The sequence below is a fragment of the Copadichromis virginalis genome, linkage group LG2 (genome assembly GCF_057382275.1).
Source record: "Copadichromis virginalis isolate Kocher_CV1m ecotype Utaka linkage group LG2, C_Virginalis_male_GT1.1, whole genome shotgun sequence".
In the NCBI taxonomy this organism is placed as follows: domain Eukaryota; kingdom Metazoa; phylum Chordata; class Actinopteri; order Cichliformes; family Cichlidae; genus Copadichromis; species Copadichromis virginalis.
Genome location: NC_140619.1, coordinates 23,983,808 through 23,995,891, shown reverse-complemented (window position 1 = coordinate 23,995,891; position 12,084 = coordinate 23,983,808). Strand labels below are relative to the sequence as shown.

Here is a 12,084-nt window from a genome sequence, read left to right as displayed (position 1 = left end):
CTATTTTTATATCCCTCCTTGTGGGAGCCCCTGTTCGCTTGATCTATCCATCATAATGACAGAAACCCCCAAACTCACCTGCTTCTTCTCTCCTCTTACCCCCTTTTCTTGCTTTCGCTCCATTCTGCAACTCTCTGTTTTTCTGCATATTTTACTGTCGAGTCAAGGCCGACTGCTGTAATTGAATTAATAAGGCTGTATATTGAAGCCTCTCACACAGAAATTGCTTATTGACTAACAATAACTATTTTAAGCATGCACAGCTGACTCTGGCAACAAGCTCAAACACACACAAACACACACAGTGTTACGTCGCCCCTCCCCTCCCCCAAGGGTTATTCTTCCTTGCACAAGTTTTGTGGTCTTCCTTACATTGCCACAAGCAATTCATATGTCCATAGCTTGTGAGTATTGATCCATGAGGCTTGGGTATTGTAATCTCTTCAGTCTACACAATAAAGAGCCAATACAGGACACGTACACACACTTTCCAGAAGGAAAATGCACACATGCATTCTGGACTGTAGTGTTTGTTTATGGCTGGATAACGTGACTTTGAATCGAGGCCAGAATTTGAGAATTTATGTGTATTTTTATTTCACGTCACATATAAGGTTACGCGTAAGCTTTGTATTTGTTTGTACCGCGCTGTTTGCTTAACCATGAAAGGTTAGCTGTAGCACTACCTGTGTACACTGTTGGAGTTTGATTAAATTCCTCGTGGAGGGATTCATCATCTTTAGCAGGCAGAATAGAAGAAATTACAAGGCCATCAATCCTTGTGTTTGGTCTAGCTCTCACCATCTACCTTTGTGTATTTTGCCTTCTGTATTCATTGGATACAAACTTTGATTTTTTTTTTAACCCGGTACTGCTCATACCCACCCTGTTCATGGTGCTAGGAGGTCATTTGTCTCTATGTTAGAGCTGTCCTGTCTCCCTCCCTTGTTTTGTCTGGATCCTACAAATTCTTGTAACTCTTCATCAGATATACTTGATATATGTGGGGGTTTTGTTTTCATTTTTTATTTGTTTTTTGTTCTTTTGCATTAATGTATGGCCTTGTATAAATATTTTAGACCCTTGAAGCATTGCAGAGGCATCTGTTCGGTGTAGAATTTATTCTGCACTTCATGACGGTGACCGCAAATGCACAGCCAGACTCAATAACAGAAGAAGAAGAACATAGTATGCCACTTTGTTTAAAACAAATTGACAAACAGAAACTACTTAAAAGCATCCTCATAATGGCCCTGTCTGACTCCATTCATCCATCCGCTGTTATTTTGAACATGGTGCTGTATGTTTAGATCAGGAGAAAATTGTCACGCTGAGCCCATGAAGGAGATATTGTTGTTTTTCTTTTAAGGGAGAGTTCTTGAACAGTCAAGTGCATGTTATCGAGGAAGCAGATAGGTAGTTTGCAAGAAAAAAGAAATGTAAAAAAAGACTAGCAAAAACGAAATAAAAATGAATTTTTAAAAAGCCCAACGGGAAAAGTACTGGAAAGCCAAAAAGATGATAGGAAAAACAAACTCATGAGACATGAGGGAAGATGCAGGAGGAGAGGCTGATAACTTGACAAAGTGACTGTTGAAATATTCAGAGTGGTAATAAGGCATTGGTAAGCCAAATTAAACAATAATGAGGGCAGAAAAAGAACAAACACGGGAAGTAGAAACAGCAAGCCGTGCCAGGACATAACCTTCAAAATACAATGGGAAGCCACAGAAAAGAGGACATGAAACACACAGGCAAGCAGAGAAAATGCAGTGAGGGGAGACACGGGGACGGGTAGAAGGCAAAAACACAAGAAGAAAAACAAATGAAAATCTAAAGACATTGCAGACCTTGACAGATATTCCAATCCATCTCAAGGAAACCAGTCATTTATCACAGTCTGTGCAACCAACAAGCTAAAGCCGGTGTGTTATAATAGCGGCTAGGAAATGAAGAAAAGTTGGTGGTCATTAGATTATTTTAAGGAGCTACTCACAGATTAAGACATCTCTACCTGTTTGTGAGTCACAGAGAAAGAGGCTGGATTGATACTTCCTGAAAGAAATGTTGCCTTACAAGCTTAAGTCAGAGAAAGAATAATGCCAAGAATAACTGAATTGTTATGAATGATGAAAAATAAAGCTAGATTGTATCTACAAAATTACCTTTAAACAAGGAGACAAACAAGCTCACTTGTGTTTTGGTGAGTTTTTTTTATTACATATCTTATCAACTTTTTTCTTTTTCTTTTTTACATCTGACAAACAACACAGACCAGTCAGGTAGACCCAAAAAACCATCTTCATTAAATCCTCTCATGCTCAGATGAGTTCAGTTGAATTCATTCTAAATAGATCTTATTTTGTCCTTAAATTGTCCTATTAGCCTACTTTGCAGCCATTCAGCCAATACTGTTGTCCTGATGCTTTTTTCATTAAGCTTTGTGACCAGTCTTACCCATGTATTGTAAGCACTTTAATTCCTTAGAATAAAATAAAATCATTTTAGCCGTCTATTGTATTTTATTGGTTTTCGTTTAAACTGGCGATCACACTTTTAGCAGCGAACTTGAACCATTCATTCGCTTTTTGACCATCACATTACATTTGCTTATTTTCTGCTGCCTATCAATTACTTTTAGTTACCTGTTAAGTTTTTGCTCAAACTTTTAGTCCAATAATAAATCATATACTTTACATACTAGCTTGTGTTTCTATTTAGTCCCAAGTAGCACCGGATAATAGCAGGAGGAACAGATGGGCAACAGATGTGCTAATAATCGTGGTGTGGTTACAGACAGAACACCTGCCAACCAAATATTTTTATTATACCAATCATACTGTCTATATAGATATAGATAATGTACTGACTTTGTGAAAGATCTGCAAAACGATTAAAAAAATATTAAAAGAAAAGTCTTTTAATGCCACTTTAAAAGCAATTCAAATAGACATATTTGGAGTTTGGGGGATTGTTTTTTTTTTAAAAAATAAGTCTGTTAATACAAGTAACAAAAACTCAGCATGTTTAAATACATTTTATTTTACCATATTTTAAGTAAATAATATTTGGCTTTCACTGGGACCATGTCTGGTATGTTAGGGCAGGAAGGGTCAGTTAGTCTTCATAGACACAATCTACTTTTAAGATTCGACTCAAAACTTTCCTTTTTGACAAACCTTACAGTTAAAGCTTGATCAGGTGACCCTGAACCCTCCCTTAGTTACTTTCCACAGCATTTCCACAGCGTGGAATTCGAATGATGCACTGAGTGTTTCTTCTTCACTCACCTCTTTTCACTCTCTGTGTTTATACATCACTTTACATTTAATCATTAGTGATTAATACATTTTCCTCTGCAATGTGTCTTTTGTCCTGTCTTTCCCACCTCACCCCAACCATTCACAACAGAGAGCCTCCCGTCTCTGAATCTGTTTCGGCAGGAGAATTCCTGTTAAAAGGGAGATTTTTCCTCCCCACTCTCACCAAATGCTTGCTCATAGGTAGTCATCTGATTCATGGGGTATTATCTCTGTTATTATGCAGCCTTTAGCTCACAACATAAAGCACCTCGAGGTGACTCTTGTTGTAATTTGAGGCCATATAAATAAAACTGAACTGAATATGGATTTGCCAAGAGGTGGTCATTTTAAAAATAGACATATTTTGCATTTATCATCCTCAACAAGTTCCTGTTGTTTTTGTCTCAATTAAGACAAAACAGCTACCTTTCATTTTGTAATATTAGATCAAATATATTTCAACATTTTGTTCTTGGATTTATTTTTAGGTCCGGTAACTAAATTATGATCTGTGAGGTCAATAACCCTGCCAACCCAATCATTCATTTGCCTTTTTTTATATATTGGTATGCTTCATTGACATGCTCTTGACAATTTTGAGTAATTTCTAACACGTAAAGGTCAAAACACAAGGCTTCCCGCTGAGAAGAGCGCCGTGGAACCAGAACGGCTCTTCGCACTTCCAGCTGTGAGGTGATAACCTTCTCTCACTTCACCAAATCCCTTCTTTTGGCATCTCATGAAACACAACCCATGTGTGTGTGTCGGCAAGCGAAGCAGTCAAATGCGCATGGAGATGAAGGCCATTTCATGTAGTCTTGCTCGAATGTGTGTCACTGTGTCTGTGGCACGGGGTTTAAGTTTGCGTGCGCCATGGAAAAAAAAATAGAGAAAGCACTCAACCTCCCCTCGCCCCCCTAAAAACATCCACTGACAATCCCCTCTTTTGCTTTTTAAATCAGGTTTTACAACCATCCTCCACTGCACCGTCCAGCCATCCATCCAATAAAAATCCAGATTTAAGTGATTTCAGTGGATTACAGAAAAGGTATTATGCTGCTATCACTTGCTTGGAACATGCAGCTATACCAGCTCGGCGCTTACTGTTAACATACACGTACCAGTGTTGTTTTAGCCATACTGAGCAAAGGATTTCTCTCTGTTGTTGTCACATCAGCTCAAGTGTAATGCGCGTGCATCTTGGTTTGTCTTCCATTGTAGTTAAATTCAACAGTGTGGAAAGCCTCCAAAGTCACTATTGGGAAGGAAAACATCTGCTAAATGGTCACATCTCACTCTCAGAGCCATAGCTAAACCAGGATTTACCTGGTGTGTGCTCCAAGCGCGCACGTGCATGTGCCTTTGTGTGTGTCTCCACCCCGTGTAGTTGTGCGTTTGGCAGCGCAGAAACCCTGGCTAACCCCCTCTGCGCTTCCCAATGTCCCGTCTCTGAAGAGCTATGACCATTAAGCAGCTGTTCACTTCTAAAGCCACGGAAAAAAATGAGAGAGCTGCGAGAATGCAAATGAGTCTCGGTATGCGCCAAAACTTCTCCAGGGGGACGCACTGTTAGGTCACAGACACACATACAGTACAGTACATGTGCTGCCACACGCACATACACGCTTACATGCTATGCACTCACATGTAGCTGAGTTAGACTCGCTATTATGTAGTGCAAGGATCCTCTTGAGTATCAAATGATCTTGCTGTAACTACATTTCTCTTAGAATTGGAGTGCAGAGACATTACAGTCCAATACATCCGATTAAACAGGCTCCAGGTAGTGACTTCTTCAGGCGTAACTACCTGTCTCAAGCAATACCTTCCTATTTGCGTTACGGTTTGATATAGTGTGTCTGTTTGGCACGGTAATTGTTCGGTGCGTTCGGTACACATATTAGGATGTGAGTGTTATTACAAAGAAGGAGTCTCTCGCTGTGCACCAAAACGCCAAAGGACGCTGTTTCAGGGACTCTTGAAATGTGTTCATAAAGCGCCTCCTTTGTGTAGCTGTCCGTGGTGCTGAAACCAGGCTTAACGTGATAGGAGGCATGTGTGCCTGTGTTGGTATGTGTCAGCAGCAGCAAACCAACAATTGGGCACCTATGAGTGGTCGACTGAATCATTGTAAAAATGTTGACAAGTGACTGAAAATGTTGACAAAGACACAAGAAGACTTGTAAGTTTTTTTATAGGTTTTTTTTCTTTCTTTTTTTTTTAGGCAGTTGTAACTCAATTGTAGTGAAGTGCTTTACTGGAATGCTTCCCTCTTTTTCCCTGAGATGTGATTGTGTATAGCAGAGTCAGCCTCTGGGTAATGAGAATATATGGTGAAAGGTAGCGTTCGATGTCTTTTCTTTTCTTCTGTGCCCTAGTTTTATTTATACTTTGAAGCAGCCTGACACTAGTCATTCTTTGCCCTGTGCATGAAAGAAATTTGTCACTTTTGTATTTTTGTGCATGCATGTTGGCCGTTGTGTGCACCGGTGCATGTGTGTGTATGTGTGTGTGTACTCCTTTTTTGTTGCTCCCTCAGTAATAAGAGCTTAACCTTATTAATCACATTAGTGTGCCGAGGGTGGCTCTGGCAACACTCACACATGCCTCCACAGACACACTCAGACATGCGCACACAGGCAGCGACATGTCAATCTGTCATTAGTTAATAGCTCATTAGCACAAGGTGATTAATTACTCTGGCAGGGTGTGGGGATGAGAAGGATTGGGGGGTGGTGGGATGAAGGAGGAAGGAAAAGGACCACGGAGACACTGAGTCTTTATGCCGAGGGAGAAGCGAGTCGGGGAGGGTGGTGTGGTGGTGTAAAAACGGTAACCTCTCTTGCTTCCCGTAGATATCGATTTCTGGAGACTATGCCGCAAGCGCCATTCATGCATGCGTCTGTGCACGTGTGTGTGTGCGTGTGTATACACATGCATGTACGCTCCGCCTTCTCCTGGAGGTGTTTTGCCTGGCTGTGTTCTTTCCCGTCTCGCGGGAATCAGCTGTAAAGGTTAACTAGTCTTTTCTTAAGCTTTCAGCCTCATGACAAATGACCATGTTCAACCCATGGGGCACCTTACAGCAGACCTGCCCTCTCCCCTCCTCTTCACCCACTATCCCCTGGTGTTTCAGTTCATGAGGTGGGTAGTAGTGGGAGAAACGAGAAGGTAGGTGGATGGTAGCAAAGTAAGGAAGAAAGAACAAAAAGTGTCACTGAGGGAAGAAAGAAACTAATTGTTGAATAGAGAGCACGAAAAGGGGAAAAAGTACTCAGTGACCTGCTAGGAATATATAAATTGACAGGTTTCCATTTAGACTGCCTAGTTTGAGCTCTAGAAACCCCGTATTAACCTGTGAGTGTAATAGTGAGATGACGAAAAGGAAAGAAGGAATATAAATCTGCATAAAGGCTGCACAGGTTTCGCTTCAGCTCATGCAGTTACATGAGCCTTGCTCACCTTTGCCTGTGTGACCTTTGCATATTCTTTTCTTTAACACATACGTCTGCTTCTCTTTACATCCTCGCCGCACAGCCTTGTGTCCTCTATACTTCAACTACAGGTTGAACGGCCTCTCCAGTGAGCAATTCACACTGAGTGGGGAAATTGTGTGTGTAGCTCTCATACATGTATACACCTGATATATATGGTTATACAGATATGCCAGGTATAATGATGCTGAATGGCATTGATAAATAGCCAGCTTGAGGAAAATGCATTGCTTTGTGTTTGCGCGCGTATGTACGAACATGTGTATATGCGCAGGGGTGTGTGTGTGTGTGTGTGTGTGTGTGTGTGTGTGTGTGTGTGTGTGCATGATGGAGTATTACAAGGTGTTGTCAAAAAAGCAATTTGTTTCTCTCTCAGATGTTTTTTTCTTTATCATGACAAATCGACGTGAACCTCATCTAAAAATCCAGCATCTCCTCCTGCACCCCCTCCGATTCTACCCAGGCTGCGCTCTCAACTTTAATATGATGAAGTCATAACCACAACCCACCCCCCCCCATACCCCTCCCTTCTACCCTCTTCCGCCGCCACCCCAATTGCCACCCCTTCCTTTTCTCGCCGTAAATCGACTCTCAGCACCTGCTACCGTGGGTGCTGAGGGAGAGTACCTGCACGCGTGCGCGCGGCTCTTGTTCTCCGCATACATATGTGCGAACATGTGTGTACATGCCCCCACATATCAACTGGAGTGTGCGCACGCCAGGGTGCCGCAGCGGCACATTGTGCACAAGTCACGACGTGACTCGTTGAGGATGATGAATGGCGTGTGAGAATGTTGCATGAAGAAATAGAAAATGGGGCTGACAGTGGTCCCCTGGAGTAGAGCCTCATGGGTCATACCTGCTCATCTCGTCCTCTCTCTTCATTACTACACACACCGGATTCTTTGCCTGTGTAGCAGCTTCATACCTGCCCCTCACCGCATGCAAGACTGTATCTGTTTAATAAGCATCCACTTCTTTTTGAGCAGCATCCTTGTTGTCTGACTTATAGCAAAGTTTACCTTCCACATTGGTTCTCCAGCGTGCAAAAACAGAGGAACGTACAGACTGGCTTACCAATGACTAGCTTATATATCTTTCATAGTAGCGTTGAAATATCTGATGAGCAGCTTTGAAGATGCATCGCTGCATAATGTCTGATAAGTGTCTTAAATGATGTGCCTGGATGCATACTGAATGTTGATTAATGTGTTTAATCATGTGGGGTTATGCTAATATTGTAAAAACATGATGAGTTGGTTGGCCTCAGCCTTTTTTTTTTTCTTTTTGTGGTTGATATTTGACTAGATGTGTGCCCTCTGCTGGGCAGTGCGAGGACCTTCACTCACCTGGTAACCTCCCACCTGAGACTTTGGCCGGAGTCCATTTATGGAGATAGAAAGTACAGTTTTGTATTTTCGAAGATTTGTCTGACAAGCTTGATGTGCGAGCTTCTGTTTATCATTGTCTGCCACTGAACAAATAATTTATGATTTTTTATTTTTAAAAGAAAAATGAAAAGTACCGCTTTTTTATTTTATCTTGTGAGGTTTAAAAAGTGTTGTTTCACAGGCTGCTATCGTCCTGCGTTGTTTGACATTGTATCGTTCCTTTTTAGGCACACGGTGTGGATGTGAGCGTGCCCATGTGAGATCTGACATATTACCGGCTTCAGCGCCGCAGTGTCCTCTGCCCTTCCTCCCCCCTGTCCTGCTCCACGTCTCCGCTTTGCTGCCTTGTCTTTTCTCCTTTTAACCTCACCCCTGTTCTCCTACCTTTCCTTTCCTCCTCTCTTTTTCCATCTTTCCTCTCTCACACCCACTCCCTTGTATTTTCCTCGTAACCGTTCTATCCCTTCCCCTTTCCTCTAATGTGCATGCTTTGTCACATTCCCATGATTCTGTCACTCTTTTTCTCTCTAGCGCTTGTGGGCTCCATTGCGTGTTGCCGCCCTCGTTGCCACCTCCTACTCCTCCTCCTCCTTTCTACCACTACACCATCCCTCTTTCACTGTCTCACCCCAACCCCTTTTCTCTTTCTCCTTCGGCTCATTCGTTAGTTCCCGCCGTCATCCTTACTCCCCCTCCATCTCGCTGGTGCATCGCTGCTGGGAGAGCGAGGGAGAGAGCAAGCGGGAGAGAGAGAGGGCGAGGGAGCTGGTGTGTGTGCGTGTGTGTGTTGAGTCTGCTCTCAGTCTCAGCTGTGGGCAGATGGAGGATGGAGCCACAGCCACATCTCTCCTTGTCTTCTGCGCTGCCTGCCACAGGCTGAAAGGCGCTCTCACTCTCAGTGTTTTCTCATCCATCCATTCCCCTGTGCCCGAGTTGGCCTTGATCTGTGACGGATTGAGCAAAAAAAAGGACTGAGGACTAGAAGCAGGAGGGGAGACAAAAAAGACCTGCAGTCTCCTGGAAAAGCAGGGAGAGCAGTGCAGGGCATTGCGCTCATCATTTCCCCCCCCCCACCGGTGTTTTGGTGTTGTGCCGTTCATCTCTGCAGAGCAACAGCTACACGTGCGCAAGTGTGTCGATCCACATAGTGCAAGTGTGTGTGCGAGCACGCGCATGTATGTGTGTGCGTGCGTGTGCTCGTAGCTCTTCGTTCTGCTCTGTGTCTCTTTCTCTCTCTCTCTCTGCTCCTGCGCGGTGCTCCAGCACTCAGCTAGCGGATTGTGCTTCACAGAGCTCACTGAAATAGGCAGAGAGAGGAGAAGGGAGGGAAATCAAGAGTGAAGAAGAAGAACAGCGAGGCAGAGGCGACAGACAGACAGCGAGGACTTTGATAAGAGGGAGAAAACAGAGTGCAAAAGATTGAGAATCAAGAAAAGAGGACTCTTAAGGGAACAGAGAGGAGTGGAGCGTGGAGGAGAGGAGATAAGGGTAGAGGGTTAATGAGAAAGAGCGACAAGTACGGAGCGATGCATCACGCAGGCAACACAGGAAGGACCAAGACCCTCTCTCACGAGACAGGTAGGACTCTCGGATACTTCTTTGTCACTACAGCGGTCAGATGGCATGGTGCTGTGTTCTTTGCAGACAGCGGGAACAATAGAGCCACGCTCGAACTTCACTCTACGCAAACCCCTGTAATTCGTCTGCTGTGGATGAACACACACGGATCTTGAATTATTTATGTTTTTTTTCCCAGCCTGCACATGTTTAATTTTAATGACTTGCCGTTATATCACAGGTTATATATATACATATGGCGAAGTGCGAGAATGTGCGTGCACGGTGGAGGCAGTGGTGGTGATCAAAGGGCATACATCTGAATAGAACTTGGCTTTGATGTGCCCTTGAAGTTATGATTGGCATCCGTGAATGCCAGCATGCGCCGTTCGGATGCGATTCCGAGTGGGTTTTTTTTTTATTGATTTGAAGTTGGATGTAAGAGCATCTTTGTGTGTCAGCCACCCCAGCCTTCTGGTGAGCACGTTCCAATTGACGGCGATTGCAGTGATTGACAGGCAGCTGATGGGGAGAAATGGATGGGACAGGTTGTCCCCCCTCTCCACCCCCTCCACGTCGATCGATAATGTATTCATCTGTGTGTTCTTCAATATTTACAAGGTTATTTCGAGCTATTTGCCTTTCTAGTCCGCTGTTGATCAATTGATTGACTATTTAGATGTGGGTTTCATTTATTTTAAAAAAAAAATCAAACTGGCTTGATGAGTCTCAACTCCCACGTGTGAACGGACCCGCAGGGGTCATCTTTAGCGTGGCGGTGTTGTTTGACCAAACAGTTTGACCTCCGAGGGAAAGGTTAAGCACGTCTGCGGCACATCTCTACGTCTGTATCCATGTACGTGTTTGTGTGCGAGCCATATAATAGTTGCTTGATTGCTTTGTGGGTGTGTGGGGATTGCTAGCACTCGTCAGGCTAATCAAACAGTTCCCACAGAAAATCACAACGTGGCACACACCCCTCTCAGCAGCTCTGACACATCTGCCTCCTATCTGAACAAACATTATGAATTTACAAGCTAGACAGGCGTAATGTGTGCACATGTGTGTGCGTGTGGTTTTTTTTTTTAAGATAAAGGCAACATTGTCTAAGGAAATACAAGCCTTTGACAAGCTCATACAAACTCCCTGAACCGCCCACACGCATACACATGCACACAAAGCCACCCACCAAACACACACACACACACACACTCATCTGTTACAGGGATCCGGCCCAGTGGTGGATAAATGTGCCTTTCTGATTGCTGCCACAGACAGGACGTGATTGGCATGGCAGACCGGGGAATTAGCCATGGTTTCTATGGTGACTAATTAGGAGGGTCCTGACTGGTGGGTTTATGAAGACAGATGACAGATCGGTGGTTCACTTCCTGCTTTACAGATTGTGTGGTCCCATTGGCTAGCGGGAACCCCCGCTATCTCAGACAGACAAACCCCCCACAGGCCGCCTCACACATGTTCAGCTGTCACCAGATATACAAAAAATTAAAAGTTGTCCTAAACCGCGATGATGACAACATCCGACTGTGAGCATATTTGCCGTAAGTTGTACTTTGGCTCCGAGCAGACCGACGCGCAGAGTGATAGGTGGGGTAGATGTCTGCCGTGGCCTCGTTGCTCAGCCTCTGCTTCACCCACAAAAAACAACACACGCTCGCCGCTGTAGGCTAGACGTATGCATATTTAGAGGCTAATTCAGAATACACTCTTTTTTTTCGTTCTTTTTTTTTTTTAATGTGACAATAAACAAGTCAGAGTCACACGCACACACCGATTATGTAGCTATAGGGCATGTGAGAGAGAAATAGGTGTGATTGGGTCCATCTGTGACACAGAGAGAGAGACAGAGAGAGCTCCATCTGTGGACACCTGCCCTTCCTCCAGGCTACCGTCCCTTTTTCTCTCAACTGCCAACAAGATCTGTGGTCGCACAGGTGCATGTGCGTCTGTGTGTTGTGTTGTGCGTGTTTGTGTGTGAGGTTTTTTTTGGGTTTTTTTCACAAATCAGAGGGAAGATCTGCGTGTTTCATCCGAGGTGTCAGCATCTTATTGTGAGGAATTTCACACAGAGTCTCGCTGATTTCCAGCACATTTGCGAAAACTAAAACTCAAAATGCTGTCACAGGTAAACGTGTGAAAGTAATAGATATTGATATTGTCCTTAAACACAGTCTGTTTTATAATATTGTCTTGAGTGAAGGCGTTTCTTTTTCTGTAGTTTTTGAAGGTAGGGCTAGCTGGATGCTTGTTAACGGCACACTTGTGCTTTTATTTAAGGTTACAAAAAAAGAGAAAAATAATATTACTTATTCTTCTGCT

General features: G+C 43.6%; 1 protein-coding gene across 4 annotated transcripts in view; it reads left to right on the top strand.

Annotated features, from left to right (window-relative positions):
* The first annotated feature begins 9,021 nt into the window (after positions 1-9,021).
* Positions 9,022-12,084, top strand: part of LOC146717336 (teneurin-2-like) — a 106,807-nt gene continuing 103,744 nt past the window's right edge. For all 4 annotated transcript variants that reach the window (XM_085474628.1, XM_085474613.1, XM_085474622.1 and 1 more), the window contains exon 1: positions 9,022-9,765. In XM_085474628.1, the coding sequence (XP_085330754.1) occupies positions 9,687-9,765 (79 nt within the window). In that variant the 5' untranslated portion in view covers positions 9,022-9,686. The remainder of the gene's footprint in view (positions 9,766-12,084) is intronic.